This window comes from Spea bombifrons, chromosome 1 (genome assembly GCF_027358695.1).
Source record: "Spea bombifrons isolate aSpeBom1 chromosome 1, aSpeBom1.2.pri, whole genome shotgun sequence".
Classification (NCBI taxonomy): domain Eukaryota; kingdom Metazoa; phylum Chordata; class Amphibia; order Anura; family Pelobatidae; genus Spea; species Spea bombifrons.
In genome coordinates this window covers 75,480,020-75,503,329 of record NC_071087.1, presented here as the reverse complement: position 1 = coordinate 75,503,329, position 23,310 = coordinate 75,480,020, and the positions used below count along the sequence as shown (strand labels likewise).

Sequence of the window (23,310 nt, the reverse complement as noted above, 5' to 3'; positions counted from 1 at the left end):
AGGAAACGTCCTATAAATTACTTACTAGATGGTACAAGGTCCCAGCGGAGCTTCACCACTTCCTTCCTCATGCTTCCCCGCGATGCTGGAGATGCGACGCGGGCGTTGGCTCCTATCTCCATATCTGGTGGGCTTGCCCTCTGATACGGCCCTTCTGGGATGTTGTAGAAGCGGTACTCAGGGAGGTTGTAGATCCCATTTTTTGTCTCACTTCTGGGGGAGCCCTCCTTAACATCACGCAGTCGAGCCTGGGATCCTATAAGCGCTCTCTGGTCATTCAGCTCCTTAACGCCGCCAGAGCCACTGTCCCTAGGTTCTGGAAACAACCCCTCACTCCTCCGATCTCTGCTTGGCTGTCATACGTTAACTTCCTCTGTCAAATGGAGGATTTGGTGATGTCCTCTAGGGGCTCTGGCTGTGCCAATTATATGAAGTGGTTGCCCTGGCAAGCCTTCCTCGGATCCCCTGCCTTTCAGAGGGTCTTACCGGGCCTTCCCGGGGCTCCCCCAGCTTCGGATCATGTATAGCCAGTTCTTACGGAACTCTGCTGTGGTTACTTTGGTTTGTTTTTCGCGGCGAATATGTTCGCTCTCCAGCTCCACTTACATTTGGCGTGGTTCCTCGTCATGTTTACATCACGTCCATTTATTTGTTAACCTGTTCTGTGTTCCTTAGCCTGTCTCGGTTTAGTCCGAGTCGCTCGTTCATCGGCTCTCCTGACCATGATTTCCTCTGTTACACAAGTCCTTCGAGAGGATTTTGCCTGTATGGGTTATTGCTATGTGTATGACTTACCCTCTCATTACGGCGTTACTACTACTGTGCCTGATGATTGTGTTATTACTTGTCATGTGGCTCACACCACTATATGGTCTATTGTGTATTACACCTTTTTATTATTGGTGTCTGTATTGTACTGTTTTTACTATCTTTTTCAATAAACTGAGACTTGGAAAAAAAAGATATTGTGTAGTCCTGCCACCACTGTAAGGGATTCTGGGTAGCCATGTGCAAATAAGGTTATCAATGATAACCTTAAAAATAATAACCTAATTTGCACACGTCTACTTGCAGTGATGGTAGCACTACAAGATTTCTGTGGGAACAGCAAGTATCTGGACCTATCTGGTGGTTGCAGATTAGTATTTCATAATGCCTCTGTCATCATTAATTCTGTTTCTTAGCCCAGGCCAGGTGCAGGATATAATTAATCTTTTATGAAAACTCGTGAGAACGCTCTTCCAGACGTGTGAGAACTTCAGCAGAGCTACAGGTGCAAAGGTCAACTGCGGAAAAGCGGAGACTATGGTGTTCGGCCAGTGGGACATGACTTCCAACCCACTCCCTGTTTCCCATCAAGACCAATTTCCTAAAGATCCTGGGAGTCTGGTTCAGAAGATACGGCTCAGCCCTGAATAACTAGGTGGAGAGACTTGCCAAAGTAAAGCAGAAACTTGAATTGTGGAGCCTCACTGACCTTACCATCGAAGGGAAAGTGCTGGTGCTTTGCAACAAGATTCTTTCAATTCTGCAGTATGTGGCTGAGGCCTGGCCCTTGCTGGTCACCATCCACCAAGCCACCAACAGGGCAGTCTTCTACTTCATCTGGTGCTCCAAAATGGATAGAGTAAAGTGCGCGTTGATGTATAAGGAGCCTCGCGAGGGAGGCAAAGGAGTGTCTGACATTATCCCTACCATGCTGAGGACCTTTTTTGTAACTGTGTGCGTAGGACTCTTGGTCCTCAACCCACTCCATTTTTCCCTCACCCACCCCAAGCACTCTTCTATCCCCATATCCCCAGGCTGTCTCGATTAATGTACTAAACCATCTGTGCCATGTCTGTAATTGTACACTGCTTTTACTGTATATTTGAGTTTTTTGTAAACCTGGCGTGGTACTGTACGTGTATTGCCCTGCAATGCATCGCAGTCCTGGTTATCGTCATTTCGATTTCACAAATGTTTGTAACACCATATTTGTGAAAAACAGGCATCAACCATCAAATGCAAAAAAAAAACATAACTCATCTTTGTTGTATTTAATTGTGAATATATTGAGTTTTATGATCATTAAATATAAATAATTTTACATTTTTCTATTTGAAAGTTGTAAAGATACATAAAGGCATGATACTGCCTTTAAATTAATGTAATTTTTCACTTTTAAAACTAATGCTGCTTGATATTCCCTAATATTTATTTTTTCTCAATTCTTGGTTTATTGAGAAGGATAACAAAAATTGGATACACATGCATACAGAGTCATAATTATGCATTGTCATCAATTGTTGCAACGAGACACTATGGAGAGCGTGGAGTAAAATTGAGAGGAGTTAATAGGAGAAGAAAAAAAGGAGTAAGAGGAGAGACCAGAAACAAAAAGGAGAAAAAAAAACCACACAAACCAACAGGTTATTGTAGCAGAATGATGGTATTGGTGACTACAATTTCCAGTACATAGGAATAGTGGCCTTTGCCATTTAGGAAATGGAGGGGGGTATGATGGAGAAGAGCAGCTGCAGGTATGGCCTGGAAATTGGGCTCTGCTACCTCCTTGATTATGTAGGGTAATTTATCCCAGAAAGATCGGATGAGTAAGCATGATCAGCCGGCATGGAGCTAAGTCCCGACATTCCCCTGGCAACACCAGCATTGATGAGAGGCTTGGGGAAGCAAGTAACTGAGCTCCACGAGTAGCCTGTACCATCCTGGCAACAGTTTACACTGTTGGTGTAAGGTTTCTTGTACTTTACATAGAGCTTTTGTGTGTTATCAGAAACAAATATCCCAATCCTGTTTTAAATTCATATTTAAATCTCTCTCATCGAGACTTAAGATGTAGAGTTAAGCACTGTACAGATAGTAATTGTGCACACAAAAAGTGATAAGAGATTGTGGTCTCATCCCCTGCACTACACAAGTTTTTAAAAGGAGTCAGCGTTTGTGGCAGTTGAAATTCAGTACTCAAAGCAGCTATATAATGTTAAAGTTGGGGGTAAAGAAAGTGGACTTGAAAGTCCTGAGTGGGATTCTCCATCACATCAGCAAGCAGTTTAATTGTGGGACACGGTGGATGCACAAGAACTGAGTTGTCGGTGCAAAATCTGTGTTATGTGACAAAGGCAACAGAGGTTTGGATTCATCCCTTTTGGGTACTTTGACCTGCAGTAGACCATACTTTTCTAAGAAGGTTGGGAATTCTGTAGCATGTTGCAAAGTGAACCTCTCCTCACTTACCAATAAGGTCCAAGGGGAAGCCCCATCTGTATGGTATGGAGGCTTCTCTTATGACACTCGCGAGAGGATCCGTTTGTTTTGCAAGGTAACCCGGGAGAGATCTTGGAAGATCTCAATTAGGCACCCTGCGTGTTTCATGGGGTCCATGTTTGCGTAGGCACAGAGGATCTCCTATTTAGTAGTATAATCGTGTACGAAGCACACAATATCTCGTGGTGGGCAGTCAGGTGAACCTTGAGGTGGAGAGCCCTATATGCCCTGTCCAGCTTTATTATATTGTCCAGTACCGTTTCAAGAACCCGGCGTACACGCAGGTTATTCCTGTAGCCGTGATTGTCCAAATATTCTATGTCAGTGAGTTGTTGGATCATGTTTGTTTGTTCTGCAGATTTGCTTTCTCGAGAGTCGACCATTGAGAGCATAGTTGCATGTTGCCTTCTTCCAGGGTGGAGACTGCTCTCATTCCTTGGGTTGCCGTCAGGACTTGGGTGATCAGGTCGGGTAGGAGCCCATGCGCAGGGGATACTTGGGGTTCAGTCTGTAACCCACGGTGCATGATTATGCAAACAAAGACACCACAAGTAGAAATCCAGGTAATGCAGTGTATTTTATGTATATAACAGGACCAACAAATAAGGGTAATACAGTCTAAGCACAAAACCAGACGTAAATAAATACCGGTAATAAGTCTTTTTGGCAGGGAGCCCACTTGGAAGGGCACGACAGACAGAGAGCCTGCTTGGAAGGGCACGAAAGGCACACAGCCCACTTGGAAGGTTACGAAAGGCACACACAGCCCACTTGGAAGGACACAAAAGCAGGGAGTCGATTTGGAAGGACACAAAAGCAGGGAGCCCGCTTGGAAGGGCACGACAGACAGAGAGCCCGCTTGGAAAGGCATGAAAGGCACACAGCCCACTTGGAAGGACACAAAGCAGGGAGTCCACTTGGAAGGACACAAAAGCAGGGAGTCCACTTGGAAGGACACAAAAGCAGGGAACCAGAAACAGTACAGGTGCAGAGCCACAGCAGGAAGGTCCATAGACTTTAATACAAAGGCCCTGACTGAAGGGCAGGACGGGTTCATAAAGGCAGGGTAATCCAGGTAACAAGGCCCAGCTGGATGTATTGACTAGGGCTCAGCCCAGGTAACAAGGTACACCTGATCCTAGTAATAGAGTTCTGAGTGCTCCAGAGGGTGGAGGGTGGCCACTAGTGGTAGCAGATTTAAAGCCACAGGTATGAAAAAGCCATGGTTCAGGCAGGGAAAAAGTGGTTCCTGACAGTTGCTTTTTCGATAATAGAGATCATGTCCGCTTTGGTCAATAGACATTTGAGGGCATTGTGCCACTCATAGTCCAGGTAAGATGTTTGGTGGTGGCATCTTCCGAGCAGGCACTGGCTGGTCTGGTGGAATGCGACACCATCTTGAACAATGGATTCTTGACTTCCTAATCTTGAGAGGTATGGAAAAACTCTGCACTGAAGGTAGGTTACCTCTTTTTTTCTGCCCCTGGGCTCTTGTTGAACCTGTTAAGTTTGCCCATGGTGAGTTCAGTTGCTGAAAGTTGAGTAGCCATCTTGTTACACACTGTTATAATGGACATGGAATGCAAAATTCAAATTTTACCAAGTTCAGTAGTCTTATGTAAAGCGGTACGCAATAAATAATTGTATTCTGAACTGATTTATTGTGTATGCTGTTAACTTAGTTGATATATGGTAACTTATAACTTAATAGAGAGCACAACCTAATCGGTATCATTTATTTATGTGCAACAATAAATGCAAAAACAGCATTCATGGTTTTATTTCTTGTGATGCTTCCCTTTTAAGTGCAATGTTTTTAGAAAACAGTCAGTGCCGTCAGGGTTTTGAACCCCCTTAATGTACCAGTATCGTCCTCTGCTGGTAACCTTCTGATTATGACTTGGACAGGGGTAAACAGGGGTTGGATATTTTGTTTTGACAACTTGTGCTTGTCAGGAACACTGTGTCACCAAGGGCAGCTAAATGGAAAATGTTTTCTGGCTGCTACCTACAAGTAATAATGCTTAATTTTAAGAGCATAACAGCACTAACCAAAATGTGAGATCCTGAAAGAAAGTGTTGATTTTCATATCAAAAAGGGTGTGATACTTGTTGACAGTTAGTTATTACATGGTCTACTCTTAGCTTGCAGTAAAAATCTGTTACAAAAATTGGAAGAGAGTAATGACAAAACCCCCTTTTGGGCATCTCAACTAAATAATGTAGCAAATGAAGCATAGTTCTGACACTTTATATTGTATTTATACCCGAACTATACTTAGTTTTTTATGATATATGACACACATCGTCACAAGGTACATAGAGTTTAATTTTCTTTTCTCATTGCTTTGTATTTTTCATGGTACATAAGATTTTTTTATTGAAAGGGACTCAGTTGTTTTTCTTGTATCATCGTTTGTTTTTGTTATATTAAACCTGATCAGGGACGTTACTGCAGCCATAAATTCAAATCACTAGTACATTAAAATGGTGTACGTGATCCGTTTACAAATTTGCTAATAGGCATCTTTCCTGAAACCTAAAGCCCTGATACTTGATCAAATTAGAGTCAGAAAGATACCGGGCACAAAGAATAAGAATGTGAGCAGGCAGGGGATGTCAGGTACAAGCTATTACTGCAATGATGAATGCCAGGAATAGACACCAAGAACCAAGTTTATATGGGTATACAGTGCCCTCCCCGAATATTTGCAACCTTGGCAAATATGAGCATAGAATGCTGTGTAAAATTGTTCTATTGTTTAACCCTTTGGTCTTTTTTTTAAAAAAAAATACACAAAATAATCTGTCTACCTCTCTGTGTGTCAAACCCACCTCTGAAGGCACGGTACATGTACAGTGTGTGCGTCTAAATGATTTTGCAAGGATGCATGAAGAGAGTTATTCATAGCATAATTGACATATGGGGTATTTGCACCAAAAGAAGAGAAATATGTGTTATATAACATGAATATTAAAGTAGACATATCACATGCATTATTGACATTATTTTTTTTTCACCCTCCTGCTTTCCAAAGGGTTAGACCTTTCACCCTCAGAAAGAGTAACACTTAGTGTTTATCAAAGTATTCAGAGCCTGCAGTTTTAAGAGTCCAGTAATAAATGTGCAAAAGAGTATCATGACAGGGCCATTTCTGGGTCCTCGAGGTTGAGCCAGACATCTTCTGGAAGATCTTAGGATGCTTCCCTTTTTTTTTTTTTTTTTTTTTTAAACAAGAGCACATTAACACAATGCTAAAGTACAAGATATGGCAAATGACGTCAGGTGTGCGGTTTGGGCCCTCAAGCTTCTCCCACACACATGCACAATGACATTTATATACACATTTAAACACCTATACCCTTTAAATTGTAAGCTAACAAGCAGGGCCCTCTCTACCCAATGTATCGGTTAGTCTTAGTCTTTCAATTCTAGGTCTTGTCATATACCCTGAAAATGTATTGGAAAAACCACTGCGTAAATCGTTGGCACTATATAAATAAAAGATAACAACACACACACATTAAAATACTTACTTACAAACATAGAATTTGAGAGCATTTAACCCCTTGATGACAATTGCCGGTCCGGGCACGTCACCGAAAATCGTGACGATTATGACAATTGACGTGCCAGGACCGGCACGTCTTTAAACGGGTGAAAAAATCGATCCGTGATCGATTTTTTCACTCAAACGGTGTTGCTCTAATGCCTCGACATCGAGGCATTGAGCAACACCAAAAAAAATATTCCCGGCCCCCCCCGATCGCTCCTAGGAGCAAATAAAAAAACATGTTTGAAAGACTGCACGTCTTTCAAACATGGCGGCGCCCGCCGCTAAAAAAACGGGTTTAGGAAGCGATCGCGTGTCGCTTCCTTTGCTTAGCTGGTGTTGCTAAGATGCCTCAGTATCGAGGCATCTTTGCAACACCTGTTTAGCAAAGGAAGCGACTCGCGATCGCTTCCTAAATGCTTAACTTACCTTCCCGGTACCGGCGTCTTCGAAACACACGCGGTGTTTCAAGATGGCGGCGCCCATCAAGCCGGGGGGCGGAGCCTGCTGTCATCATGGGGGGGGGTGTTGCTGGATGTCATGGACATCCAGTGAATAACACCCCTAGTGGTCAGATCACTCATAAGAGTGATCATGATTTTCTAAATCAAAGGCAATGTTTTCTAAACATTGCCTTTGATCAGTATTGGATCTGCCCCCCTCCTTCACTTGCTTCTAGTGAGGGAGAGAGACAGATCAGTGTGTTTTCTGCTATTTCAGGTATTCTGAATAAAATATATATATATATTGATCCAAAGGCTCTTATAAGAGCCACCCATTTAATATTAACCCCTTCATTGCCATTGATCACTGCATAAACAGTGATCTTGCATAGTGGCAATTGTTTTTGGGGTTTTTATTTTTTTTTTTACGTTTTTTTTTTTACTATTTTTTATTTTTTACATTTTTTTAGTTTTTTTTTTTATTAGAGCCATTAACCCTTTCCTTTCCCACTATTTTTGCTGCAATTGTTACCATGCAGCGGTATACGCCTGAGGAGGCATGTTCCAAATGTGGCCCTTTTGCCCCCAAACAATCTGACAAACCCATGCATGTGGGGTATCAATGTACTCAGGAGATGTTGCTGAACACATATCGGGGTGTTGTGTGACAGCAACATATACCAGGAGCTGTAATTTCACACCTGAAGTACAAAGTATGTGAAAAAAACACCAAAAACAATTACTATCACAAACTTTGACAAAGGTTGGTGGTAGGATTAGTGCATGGAAAGGGTTAAACTATCAGCATCTAAAATACCCTGGGGTGTCTAGTTTTCAAAAATATATGGTTTGGTGGGGTAAATTTAATTTGCTGGCTTCAAAGATGCCCCAAATACCACATAGAGACAGAATTACCAGATTCAGAGAAAAATGGTTTTGAATTAGCAAAACGCTACTTGTACTTATTGCCCCATAACGTGTAGAAGAAAGCAAAAAAACATAAAAACATTGGGTATTTCTAAACTCGGGACAAATAGTAGAATCTATTTAGCAGGTTTTTTCAGTAGTTTTTTTATGATGAATAAAAGATTTTTCAAATAAAAGTGAGAAAATGTGTTTTTTTTTCAATTTTTCGTCATATTTTATTATTTTTATTATAGGAAATTACATCATATGAAAAAAATTATGGTGTCTGAAGAAAGCCCTTCTTGTCCTGAAAAAAACAATCTATAATTTGTGTGGGTTTAGTAAATGGGTTAAGAGAAAATTACAGCTAAACACAAACACCGCAGAAACGATAAAACAGCCATTGTCACGAAGGGTACAAAAAATAGAATCAGCCTTTGTCACGAAGGGGTTAAGCACCCATCGAGCTGGCCCATTTTTTTCGGTCTTGTCTTTATGTTGATTCCATGCGTGTTTAAATTCCCTTATTGTATTAGCCTCTTTCGTGTCTGATGGATGCTATTCCATTTATCTGTTATTTATCTACCACCCTCTCAGTAAAGTAAAACTTCCTTACATTACATCTGATCCTCTGACCCTCTAAATTTCAGCTGTGGCCATACACAGACACTCCCTAAACAACACCCTCACTATCATCACAATTTACTCCCATTACACCCAGGGCCGGCCCAAGGCAAAATGCCGCCTGGGGCGAATTTTAAAATGCCGCCCCCCTTATCTACCCTTCCTCTCCCTCTGCCCCCCCATTATCTACCCTTCCCCCCCCCCTTGTACTTACCTTTCAGCAGTCCCGCGCGAGTCTCCCTGTTCGGTCTCGGTGCCGGCTTGTAATGCTGAGCGCCGGAAATCTTCCGGCACTCAGCATTACAAGCCGGCACCTAGACCGAACAGGGAGACTCGCCGCGGAGGAGAGAGAGAGAGGGGCGCCGAGCGGGCTTGGGGCGGCGAAGTGCCTGGAGCGGTTGCCCCACTCGGCTCCATTGTCGGGCCGGCCCTGATTACACCTATCACACACACAGCCAACACATCCCTCACACCTGTCACATATAACTTACTCCCTCACACCTAACACAACACAACTCACTCCCTCACATAACACATACTTGCACCAGGCCGGCTTTCCGCTCCATTTTTGTCCTAAAGCGCTTGTCAGACACAGCGTGCTGACACAGAGCAGCCTGCCGGCCTAGTGGTGTTTTCTGCGGGAAACAAAAACCATGCCAGGCTTACATGTACCAGATTAAATTCAAATTACTGGTAATCTTTTGGCAGAGTTTGTTTCCGCTTCTGTGGTTCATTATGTCAATTTTCAGCTTACTGTTCTGTGGTTTTATAAAAGTTTACTGAATGTAGTGGCCACACAACTTAGTTTTGACATTCTGTGCAAGGGCACACACATTACTACCGCTTTAAGTAGATTGTATCTTGGGCTCCTTTTCTGTCCTACCAGGTATAAATATAGTCTCTTGACCTTGTACTATGTTTTTACATCTTGAGAAGAAAGGTTTTTCTTTCTAGATTAGCGGGCAGCAGGCACCCTGTTAACTGTGTAGGAGTCGGTTATCTGTTGGTCTTGTGACCTGAGCTAATCAGGTATAATTATTAGGTGCTTTATCTTGCAAATAAACATATGGTAAATGTTGTACTTTATGGAACAACCATTTATGGTTACGGTTATATATATATATATATATATATATATATATATATATATATACACACACACACACAGTAACTATATGGAAAAAGTAAGTGGACACCTGACCATCACACCTATATGAACTTGTTGGAAATGCCATTCGTAAAGCATGGACACTGATATCAAGTTAAACCTACCTTTTGCAGCTATAACACAGTCTTCATTCTTCTATGGAGGGTTCCACAAGATTTTGGTCTGTGGCATTTTTGCCAATTCAGCCAAAAAAGCATTTGTGATGTCAGGCACTGACGCTGGATGAGACGGGTGGCTTGCAATTGGTGACTTGATCTCCCTGCTACCCACCGGCCTTTCTGAAAATAGCATGTCTGATCAGAAGAAAAGACCTCAACAGGGACTGCAATTTTTGGAGCATTCAAGTGCTGTCAGCGATGTTTGCTTCTGCTGACAACAGAGAGATCTGGCTGTCAGACTAAAATGTCTGACCTTTTTTTCCTTAGAGCCACATGTTCAAAAACAGTTTTTTAAGCAGGTTTAAGAAATAACAACTTACATTATGACCACTAGTCATCATCCAGAAATCATATTGAGATAATTGTACAAAATAGCTTTGTAAACACCTAAATAAAACTTGTAGAAAACTGTATGGGGTGGTGACCAGCAATCAAAGTTTTAAATATTTTATTTGTAATGAAGCCTTTATTTCTCTCACTCCATTCTTTTTATTTTGCAGTTTTGATGTTGAGAATGGCCTATCATCTGGCAGAAGCCCTTTGGAGTCCCAGGCCAGTCCTGGGTCAGGGTTGGTCCTGCAAGGCAACTTTCCACACAGCCAGAGACGAGAATCATTCCTCTATCGCTCAGATAGTGACTATGACCTTTCGCCCAAAGCGATGTCACGGAACTCATCTATCGCCAGTGACCTGTGAGTGTCAGTGGGAATAACCAGCAACAGATGGATGGAATTTACTAAAAAGTGCTAAGTTAGGAAACCCCTCAACTGTACCATATTGCTTCACCTTGCATATGTTTAGGTAGGAATTTCATTTTGAAGCACACATATAAAAGCAAGGATGTGCTTCAATTTTTTTTTAACCCTTTGGAATGTACAGAATTGAAATCATGTTCTATGCTTTCTGTGATGTCAAAAACGCAAAGTCATCCCAAAATGGCACCTCTTACAATTTATGCTAAATCTCAGAAATTGCATGATAGGAGGTTAAATGTATGCATTGATGGGTGGAAGACCACTGTGATTTACTGTGATTTATTGAAATTTTTCATATCATTTACTATTGATAAGTTTAACTAAGCTTTGTTTCTCTCTCAGGCATGGAGAAGACATGATAGTTACACCTTTCGCACAGGTAGGTAACTCACTTGAGTTGGTTCAGTTAATAATATAAGAAAGTGTCTGTTACCTAATTTAAATATTTAAGTAATTAATACAAAACAAACAACACTGTGCAAAATAATTCCAAGTATTGATTTGTATATAAAATCAAAATCAGAGTGTTGCATACCAGTCAACTAGTTTTTACTTTTTCAACAAAATATCTCCCAAATCAGTCCTTATCCATCAAGAAACTCCAATATTATTTTTTTTTCCTATAAAGGACCATTTCAAATTACAAAATGCAGTATCTATTGCTTTCAACAAAAGTATCACAGCTTCACAAAAAACTCTTCTATAGCTCTTACCAAAACCCATTATTCTGTGCAATTATGACTGTAGTTCTGGCATTGGTAGGATGAAATTGAGACTTGAGACATCAGTAGCTAGGCCTACATAGATCACTAAGAAAAAGCTGCTTACTGCAGCCCCACTGTAAAAAAAACAAGTGTGCAAACACATGTAACTTTTATTAGTAAGATGAAAAGTTGTTTTATCGATGAAAGTCTTGTAAATGCACCCAACTCTCCAGAACTTAGTGCAAACCGACTTTAATCAATGTGCGGATGTCCATGCCATATGTTCTTCTTTGTACTGCTTGGTAGGTTCTGGCCAGTTTGAGAACTGTGCGGAGTAACTTTGCAATCCTCACTCATCTCCAGGACAGAGTAACTAACAAGTAAGTGATCCTTATGGGAATGTGTATTTTTCCCTGTTGTCTGATAACGCAAAGTAAATACACACAAATATAATAATTCCATGAGTCTCAGCTCTGATTTAAGTAGGTGTCAATTAAAGCTGGATAAATAATTGACTTTGATTCCAGGGGAGTTAACACAAAAGTCTTTTTAGCCTACTCCCACTGACATTGTATCACACAAAGACACTAAATGAAACATTTATATGTTTGCTAGCTGTAGTCTTAATTAGTCGTAAATCACATTGTTTGTTGCACAGGATTCTTGTTAGTGAGATATAATCTGGTAGATTATTGATATCACTTGATAATCAAAATTACAAATGATATCACAAAGAAAAATGTATGTCATAATGTACACAGAATACATCAGCATTCTGTTACAATTTCAAAAAGCACTCATATAAAAACTTCTCTGTGTGACACATTACACATTAATTTAACTTACCGTATTTTCCGGCGTATAAGACGACTGGGCGTATAAGACAACCCCCAACTTTTCAAGTTAAAATATAGAGTTTGGGCCATACTCGCCGTATAATACTACCCCTCTACCCAGTATACAACAACCAGCCAATCACGGCCAATCACGGCACCTTACCGGTGATTGGCTGGTTGTTGTATACAAAGCCTGCTTGGATTGGGTGGGTCAGCTCTCCCTAACATATGCCTGTCCACACACACATGTATAGACATACACTGCCCTCACACACCCATTCCTTTACACACATATACACGTACACACCAGCTTACAAACACACATATACACATACACTGCCCATACACAGACATATACATACATACATACACTGCCCTTACACACACACATATATATCTCTACACATACTAACATACACATTTATACACTGCCCTCACCACACACCCCTGCCTTTACACACACACACACACACACATATATATATATATATATAATATATAATATATATATACACACACACACACCAGCTTACAAACACACAAATACCTACACTGCTCTTACACACACCTGACCATACACATACACTGACCTTACACACACATATATACACATACACTGCACTTACACCCCTTTCCTTTCTCATCTTCTATCTTCCATCCAGTTGTGGGAGCGTGAGGTCTGTCATTTCAGACCTCTGCTTTACTGCTCCCCCATCACTACGCGCCGGCAATTGATGCCGAGCGCCGGGACATGACGTCATCCCCGCGCTCGGCATCAATAGCCGGCGCGTACTGATTTGGGAGCACAGAAGCCGAGGTCTGAAGTGCCAGACCTCGAGCTCCCTAATGTTGGGCTAGTTAGAGGGAGGACGTGATCTCCCCAACCAGCCCTGCTCATCGAGTGCCCGCAGATCAGTGCTAGTTGGGGAGATCACGATCTTGTACCTACCTCGGCGCGGCCCTGAAGACCGGCCCAGGGGAGGCGGCTTCTCCGCTCGCCCCTCCCCTAGAGATTTGTGATTCTCCAGTCCGGCTCGGTAAGTTTCAGTACCCGGTGTATAAGACGACCCCCGACTTTTGATTAGATTTTCACGGGTTAAAAAGTCATCTTATACGCCGGAAAATACGGTATTTACTTTTTTCTTTTCTGTACTTAGTTACCACAAATATTTGATATGAAAATGTTATAAACTAATATTTCGTTCTTCAATAAATATGTTCCTGTCAGTATGTTTTGATTGTTGTCCCTTAAAGAAGTTATCATGATATTCTCACTTTTGATCAATGCAGCAGTATTTTTTTTATATGTAAATAAAACAAAGGTACCAGGTCTCCCTATTTTGGGCCTCATAATTGCATGTTTCCTGTGTGACGTCCCATACAAATTAAGATCTGATGCATGCTGAGCAGCACGTGTGAATCTCTAGAGGTCCTCCAACTGCAACATTTGCAAGGCTGTCCTTAAAACATTGATGAATTGTCAGTCTAATATGACCCTGCTAAAAATCAAACCTGCATACAGAAAGATGCAGGAAAATAAGTGGAAAAGTGGGCTGCCACACTCCAACATGGTTTTCTTGCTTCCCACCACTTTTAGCCTATTGATGGCTGTACCCCTGTTAACAGCTAACCACATCTCAACTAACCCCGCCAAAAGGAACATAACATATAGTTTAGCGTTATATGTACGGTCATGCCTCTCAACTGTCCAGCTTTGTCTTGATTTTGACACTCTAACCTGCTGTCCCACCAAGCGCTACCCCTGTCCTGCTTTTCATTCTCTGATGCCTGGGATACCGGAGAATGCACACTGGACGTGTACTGTAAAGCTGCCAGTTTCAGTGACTCTACCTTCCCAGCTCCACCCCTGGCATCCCAATTCGCCAGGGGTGGAAGGTGGAAAGTATGTGTACAGTGTAGCCATCTAGGAATCCCATTAATATGGCATTTAACGTTGCAACAGAAACTAAAAGATGTTCACTGAGGGATCATAATCACTTGTATTCATGTCTCTGGTGGTAACTGGTACATTTCACCCAATGACATACTGTACAAATGAATATGTCCCGCAAACAGTACATTATGATCTGAGGAGAAGCTGTCCCTTAAACATTTCATTGTTGTTAGTACTTTTTCCAAAGATGGATTGGTCACAGAAACATCATAATGAATGTATTCTATTAATTATAAGCCAATATTGCACATTTGATAATTTTATGAATAATTGTTGTCCATCTGTTATGGTAAATAGTCAGGCATGCTAAATTATCAATAGTAATCATTTATTTGTTTCTCAGGAGATCATCTGGCAGCAGTCAAACTGCAGCATGTAAACCAAACCTGTCTGGTAAGGACAAATCCACTCTCTGAGATGCAGTTTAAAGGGGGAGTGCTGTAAAAATGACATGTATATATTGTCAGACATCTTAAAATATTAAACATACTATTGGTGCAATTATGTTGAAGATCTGTTGGCTGTGAAGATCTTTAGAGCACTTTTTTCCAGAATTTTTTTTATAAATGACACAGGTAGGTTTAGAGAGTTAGCCATCTAAATGTCTACACATAACCAAATTACACATATAAGGCAGATTTGTCACAGAAGCTGCCTCTGTCCTTGTGTTTCTACACTGATGTGTGTGTATGCATGCACATTATGCCTTTGTGTGTGTATATATATACACATAAGTACAGATATGCTTCAAGGGATGCTCTGGCCATCATGTGAGCTTTAATATGTGTAATAACTGAGTGATTCCTTTAAGTTTCAGTGTAGTCCCTGTTGGAAATGCATGGGGGATTCTGCAGAATTGCACATTTTCCTGAAACATAGTAGCAAAAAGATTTAGGCCTAGAAAAAGGCAAAAGAAGAAGCATGAGGGATAAAGAGTGGCCTCCCTCCACTCTTTGTCCCTTGCCTTTCCTTAGAAAGGCAATTTGCAACTATGTGTAAATATTCCATATGTCAGCTTCCTACTGTGGTCATAGCTCTTAAATGATTCAGTCTTCACAGAACAATCAAAATGTTGGGGTGTTGTCCTGCCAAGCAGCCCCATGTCATTCTTTCTCCTCTGACTGGCCCCTCTGAGGACCCCAAATGCAGCTCCCACATAGCCACCTCTCAATATTGTGAAGTTGTGTACCAGGGTATCACGTCATATCCTGGTGCTCTCCTTTACTGAATTGCTAGGGCTAGGTAGGTAATTGACCTTGCCATAGCCCCATCTGCTCCCAAGCTCCACTCACCTTTAGACATGCCCCCCCCCAACAAAGTTGTCCCACTTGAAACAAATTAAATCTTGAAGGGGGTACATATGATGTCCTCAAAATGTAACCTGTATGGTACTTAAAACTCCACTGGCTAAAGACACAAGTTTGGTGATTTCTAGGCCACTGGAGTAAGTACCTCAGAGAGAATGTACATTCCAACTAGATCTGTGTTGGGTCAATAATGGGCTTCCTATGACGTTCTTCTTGGGAATAACGTATTGGACAGGCTTGGAAATTGCATAGAATAACTTTAATTTCCTTATGGTGTAGGGTCAGCTTTCATCTGCAGCCAGCAGATGTTTAGCTCTTCCTGTGTGCAGCTGAAAACCCAAGCCCCTACATCGGTTCAGCTCTAATTTTACCAGTTTTGTAATCAAAGTATCTATTTGTTCACTATATAATCTATTCTTTAGTATTTGATTTGTTTAAGTCCCAGAACAGAATGGAAATAAAGTTGTTAGGTATCCCATACAATAATTAGATGAAATATAAGTTATTGGGCAATAATTACAAGTAGCGTTTTGCTATTTCAAAACCGTTTTTTCCCGAAATCTGGTCATTCTGCCTCATGTGGTATTTGGGCCATCTTTGAAGCCAACCATAGAAATTTACCCCATCAAACCATATATTTTTGAAAAGTAGACACCCCGGGGTATTTCAAATGCTGGTATTTTAACCATTTCCATGTACTAATTCTACCATCAGACTTGTAAAACTTTATGGTAGTAATTTGTTTTGTATTTTGTTCCACACACATTGTACTTCAGGTGGGAATTTACCGCTCCTGGTATATGTCACTGTCAAACAACACCCCAATATGTGTTCAGTAACATCTCCTGAGTACAGTGATGCACCCCGTGCATGGGTTTGTTGGGTTATTTGAGAAGTAAAAGGCCACCAGTCTGTGCCCATGTCCCATATTTGAGACATCTTTGAAGCCGGCCAATTCGATTTACCCCATTAAATCATAATTTTTTTTTTAAAAACTACGCACCCCATGGGCATTTAAAATGGCAATATTTTAACTCTTTCAATGCGTCAAGATTTGCGAAGATATAGCGCTAATTGTAGGACTTGCTCATAAAAAACCTCTTATATATATTTTGTGACAGTGGGGGATTATTTTGACATATTAGCAAATTTCTTTTATTTTTTCATTTTACTTATCACGTGTGATTAGTGAGCTGGGCTCTATTGACCTGCATGGTTGAATGCAGTACCTGATGAGTACTCAGGAGGGTCTGGATAGACCCTCTGTGAACTGACAGTTGGCGCTGCTGACAATTGAACTCTGACATTAACCCCTTCGTGACAAAGGCTGATTTTACTTTTTGTACCCTTCGTGACAATGGCCGTTTTAACATTTCTGCGCTGCTCGTGTTTAGCTGTAATTTTCTTCTTTCCCGTTTACTGAACCCACACACATTAGATATTGTTTTTTTCAGGACAAGAAGGGCTTTCTGTAGATGACATTGTTTTGATTGTATCATATTATTTACTATTAAAAAAAAAGTATAAAATATGGTGAAAAAATGACTGTTTCTAACTTTTAGTTGAAAAATCTTTTACTCATCTATAAAAGGTAATAAAAAAACCTGCTAAGTAGATTCTACTATTTGTCCTGAGTTTAGAAATACCCAATGTTTTTATGTTTTTTTTTGCTTTTTTCTACACATTATGGGGCAATAAGTACAGGTAGCGTTTTGCTATTTCAAAGCCATTTTTTCCAAATCTGGTAATTCTTTCCCCCATGTGCCATTTCGGGTATCTTTGAAGCCGGCCAATGCAATTTACCCATCAAGTCATATATTTTTGAAAACTAGACAGCCCAGGGTATTCCAAATGCTAGTATTTTAACCCTTTCCATGCACCATATCTACCACCAATCTTTGTCAAACTTTGTGGTAGTCATTTTTTGCATTTGTTTTGTCACACACATTTTACTTCAGGTATGAATTAAAAGGTTCTGGTATATGTCACTATCATAAATCACCCCCAATATGTGTTTAGCAACATCTCCTGAGTACAGCGATACCCCACATGAATGAGTTTGCCTGGCTGTTTGGGGGCAAAAGGGCCACATTTGGGGCATGCGCATTTTTCAATCTTGAACTTTGGCATTTGGGGATCCACTGCCCATGCGCTATTTGGTACATCTTTGAGCCGGGCCATTTCAGTGTGCCCAATAAACCCATATATTTTTGAAAACTAGACACCCCAGGGTATTTTAAATGCTGGTATTTTAACTCTTTGCATGCACACAATTTACCACCAGAATTTTTTCAAGGTTTGCAGTAGTATTCTTTTGCGTGTATTTTTCCCCCACACACCTATGTTATGTATGAATTTACAGCTCCTGGTATATGCCGCTGTCACACGACACCCAATATGTGTTCAGCAACATCTCCTGAGTACAGTGATACCCCACATGCATGGGTTTGTCATTTTTTGGGGGAACTAAAAGGCCACATTTGGTACGTGTGCATTTTTCTAATTGGAAATTAGATGTGTGGCCATCCTTCCCCCCCATGTTAATTGGGACCTTGTTGAACCCGGCCAATTCAATTTACCCCATCAAATCATAATTTTTTTTAAAGTAGACACCCCATGGGCATTTAATATGCCAGTACTTTAACTCTTTCCATGCGAGAATTGTTTTAAGCTAATGTGCTAATTTTAGGACTTGCTCACAAAAATATATTTTTTATATATATATATATATATTATTTTTTAATTTTTTTGCCTTTTTTAAAAACAAAAATAACATTTTTTTTCAACTTGAGGGTTCCCCTGATATCAGTGGGAAATTATTTTCACATTTTACTGTTTTTTTTTTACTATTTTTTTCTAATTATTATAAAATTTTATTTTTTAATTTATTTTTACTAATCACACTGTGATTAGAAAGCTGGGCTCCATTGACTTGCATGGTTGAATGCAGTACCTGTATTCAACCTGTAAGTGGAGCCAGAGTTCTCTAGAGGGTCTGGAGACCATCTAGCGAACCTTTTCTTCTTTATTGTTTTTTTTCCTGGGCCGCCGCCATCTTGCGGATGGTGAAGATTGCGTGCAGCTGCGGCTGTGACCGCTCTCTGGAGCGGTCACAGTCCATCCTGGGGTAAGTGTTTGGTGTCGCTGGATGCCTCCTGATCGAGGCATTCCAGCGACACCATTTAAGTTTAGGAGGTGATCGTTGATCACCTCCTAAACGCTTTTAAAACGGGAGTCCGCTGACACCCCGGGGAGGGGCCAGAGATGGCCCCTAGTGGCGATCGTGGCGTTGCTGAATGCCTCGAGGTCGAGGCATTACAGCAACGTCGTTTGGGTGCAGAAAGCGAAAGTAGATCGCTTTCTGCACCCGTTTAAAGATGTCCCGGTCCTGGTCAATTGTCGTAAACTACTTGTTTTTCCGTGATCTGCCCGCACCGGCAATTGTCATCAAGGGGTTAAACAGCCCGTACATGTATGGGCTTTGTCACCAAAGCATTGCATCGTGACCCCGTACATGTATGGGCTCTGTCATGAAGGGGTTAAAGGCCATGAATAAACATATTTAAATAGTAAACAAAATCAGCCATAGAAAGCAATGGATTGCGGATTAATGGTTATGTGTACTCATACCTCCATGTACAGCGGTTTGCAATGGACTCACCCACTACTGAAGTAACATAGAAAGTGACGTCAGATAAGAACCATTCGGCCAATCCAGTCTGTCCAACCTCTGAGCACTTTCCTTAGTTCCTGGCCTTATCGTATATCTAGCTTAGCCGTATGTCTATCCCCTGCTTGCTTAAATGTCTTTACTGTATTAACATCTACCACTTCTGCTGGAGGGCTATTCCATGCATCCACTCCCCAATCAGTAAAGTAATATCTCCTGATGTTACTTTTAAACCTTTGCCACTCTAGCTTAAGACTGTGTCCTCTTGCTGTGATAGTATTTCTCTTTTAAAATAAAGCTTCTTTATCAGTTGACTCCCTTTAAGTATTTAAATGTTTCTATCATATCCCCCTGTCAAGTCTTTCTTCCAGGCTATATACGTTAAAATCCTTTAATCTTTCCTGGTAAATTTTATCCTGTAATCCATGAACCATTTTATTAGCCCTTCTCTGAACTTTCTCCAACATATCTATATCCTCTGGAGATACGGTCTCCAGTGCTGTACAGACTACTCCCAAGTGAGGTCTCACGAGTGCTCTGTACAACAGCATGAGCACTTCCCTCTTTCTACTGCTAATCTCTCTCCTTATACAACCAAGCAGTCTGCTAGCATTTCCTGCTGCTCTATTGCATTGTCTACCTACCTTTAAATCCTCTGAAATAATTACCCCTAAATCCCTTTCCTCACACGTTGAGGTTAGGACAGTATCAAAATATACTCTGTCCTTGGGTTTTATGCCCTAGATGCATTACTTTGCATTTATCCACATTAAATGTCAGTTGCCACAGCCACATTTGCCATTTGGTTTATCCCTCCAGGAACATCAACCCTGTTGCAAATTTTTGGGTTGTCAGCAAAAAGACATACCTTTCCATCAAGACCTTCTGCAAAATCACTAATAAAAGTATTCGAGAGAATCTGCCCAAGTACACATTCCTGAGGTACCCCACTGGTAACAAGACCTTGCTCCGAATATACTCCATTGAACTCTGTTCAACAATATTGGAATCAGATTGCAGTTTATTGATACATCTTCTATGTGGGACAGTGACAAAAGCCTTACTGAAATCTAGATATGTAATGCCTACTGCACCAACTTTACCAATTGCTTTAGTCACCCAACCAAAATCTATAAGATTGGTTTGGCATGATCTCCCTGAGGTAAACCCATGTTGTTTTTGGTCTTAAAACCCATGCGATTTTAGAAGTTCAACAAACCTATCCTTTAACAGTTTCCATTAAATTCCCACTACAGATATAAGACTTTCTGGCCTGTAGTTGCTGGACTCCTCCCTACAGCAACATTCGCTAATTTCCAATCCTCTGGACAATGATTAACAATGATTTGGTAAATAAATCAGTTAACACTTTTGCATATACACCACCAAGCTGTTTTAATAACTTGGGGTGTATCTCATCAGTCCCCATAGACTTATTTGTCTTTACCTTAGACAGTAGAACCTCAGCCTAGATAAACTCACATGTATCAAATGACAGAAAATGTTCATTGAGGCAGTCAGCAAGACCTTTATCCTCTTCTACATACCTTCCTTCTTTTGTTTTTAATCTTATCACTCCTTGTTTTACTTTCCTTTTCTCATTTATATAAATGTTTTATCTCCCCTTTTTTACTGACAGGGCAACTCTCTCTTCTGTGTGTGATTTGGCAGCTCTTATAACTTGCTTTGCCTCTTTGTGTCTAATCTTATAGATCTGTCTATCTTCCTGACTTTGTTTTTTGTTTTGTTTTTTATTTACTAAAGGCTACCTTCCCCTTTCTATCTTTTCTATATAAAGAACACCCAGGTATTGCTATGTCCCAGTCATTTTTCTCGTTATACCATGTCTCAGTAACAACCACTAAATCAACATTCTCAGTTGCCGCTACCGTTACAAGTTCATGGATCTTATATACTAAACTGCAAGCATTTGTAGACATGACCTTAAACTTTTCATTTAACACACATGCTGTAAGCGCTTTCTGTCCTTGTTTGGGGTCAAAATATATGCTTCTCCCTATTATGTGTGCATACCAAGCCCCCAGATCCACCCACCTGGTTACTAACAAAAGCGCCTTCCTTTTCTATACTGTCTAGCCCGGTATTTATTCCCCCCCCAGTTTAAAATCTCCTCCAACTGTCAAGCCATCCTCTCCCCAAGCACATTGGACCCCCCTCCTTGCATTCAGGTGCAATCCATCACTCCTATACAGATCGTACCCTAAAGTAAAATCAGCCTAGTTCTCTAAAAACAAAACAAAGCCTTCCTTCTTACACCAAGACTTCAGCCATGCATGTCGCTGCCTAATCTCCCGCTGTCTTTCTGATGTAGCACATGGCACAGATAGTATCTCTGAAAATACTACCTACTTTTTTTAATCTTACGTTTGTACTGCACATGCATGGCTGGTGCCAGCATGTTCCTTACCTTGTTACTATATGTACTGGATTAAGAATTTGGCCAAAAATATTTTCTCTATTCCTATGTGTTATGGTATTTAAAAAATGGGTTGACTCCCCTAAAATGAGAGACAAGAATGACCCAATTAGGCGGAAAGGAGAGGAATCTATTGACGTCAAGTGTGCCTTTTAATAGAAGGGGGAATAAATACTGGATTTTTTTACTCCCAGGAGGCCCAATGAACCTTTAACTTCCTGTTTCAAACCATATAAATTTTGAAAATCCTGTAACCCCTTGGTTACCTTGCAACTAAAGATTGCTTGTATTATGAATTCTGCCTGTTATGATGTTAGAAAAATCCTACCCATATTTAAGGTAAAATTGTGACATTTTAAATGGTCTATTTACATTACGCTGCATCAATATTACAATTGTTGTAATCTTAAGAAACATTATGCAATAACTTTACAGAGTAAACAATTCTAAACAATCTCTAGAGCTGTATGCAAATACACATCCTGCTAAAATAATTGTGGTAGAGTCCAGCAAATATGAATATATGACACTGTGATTACAAAGCAATCTTCACTGGGATTAATTTGTGACCCATAAATTGCACATTTGGGGATATGACCATTTTTCCTGTTTACCTAAATCATTTGCCATTTGGCTTATGCCTCCAGGAACATCAGCCCTGTTGCAAATCTTTATGTCATCAGCAAAAAGACATACCTTACCATCAAGACCTTCTGCAATATCACTAATAAAGATATTAGAGAATGGGTCCAAGTTCAGATCCCTGAGGTACCCCACTGGTAACAAGACCTTGCTCCGAATACATTCCATTGACTACAACCCTATGTTGTCTGTCACTTAGCCACTCTTCAACAATATTGGGATCTAAACTCATAAGTCTTCTATAAGTCTTCTATAAGTCTTCTATGTGGGAAAGTACCAAAAGCCTTACTGAAATCTTGATACACAATGTCTACTGCACCAACTTGATCAATTATTTTAGTCACCTAATCTAAAACAATAAAATTAGTTTAGATTAGTTTAGGCCTGTAGTTGCCCGACTCCTCCCTACTGCCTTTCTTGTGAAGGTCACATTTGCTAATTTCCAATCTACTAGGACCCCATGGAATTCCAAAAGAATACCGTATTTGCTCGATTATAAGACAAGGTTTTTTCAGAGCAAATGCTCTGAAAAATACCCCTCGTCTTCTAATCGGGGTCGTCTTCTAATCAGACCTCAAATAGAGGTCTGATTAGGAGACTAAGATCCAGATCCCCCGCACCGCTGCATGGGACCTGAATGCTCCTGTCTCCCCCCCCCATCATACACACACTTACCGGCGATTCCTGCTGTATTGCCGGGGCAGCGGGTTGACGTCTACGCGATCCGCGCAGACAACGTCCGCTGCAGCCGGAAGGAGGTGTGGCTAGCAGCGGGGGTTGTCTGCGTCCGTCGCGTAGATCTTCCCCGACTGTCAGAGACCAGAGTTCCCCGCACCGGTGCGGGGAACTCTGATCTCTGACCTCTGACAGCCGGGGAAAGTATAC

The 23,310-nt window shown here is 40.9% G+C and overlaps 1 protein-coding gene across 2 annotated transcripts in view; it reads left to right on the top strand.

The window, feature by feature from the left end:
• PDE4C (phosphodiesterase 4C) overlaps positions 1-23,310 on the top strand; it is a 96,038-nt gene that overhangs the window by 47,544 nt on the left and 25,184 nt on the right. For both annotated transcript variants that reach the window (XM_053463921.1, XM_053463913.1), the window contains exons 2-5: positions 10,621-10,812; positions 11,218-11,254; positions 11,886-11,959; positions 14,713-14,762. In XM_053463921.1, coding sequence (XP_053319896.1) covers positions 10,621-10,812; positions 11,218-11,254; positions 11,886-11,959; positions 14,713-14,762 — 353 coding nt within the window. The remainder of the gene's footprint in view (positions 1-10,620; positions 10,813-11,217; positions 11,255-11,885; positions 11,960-14,712; positions 14,763-23,310) is intronic.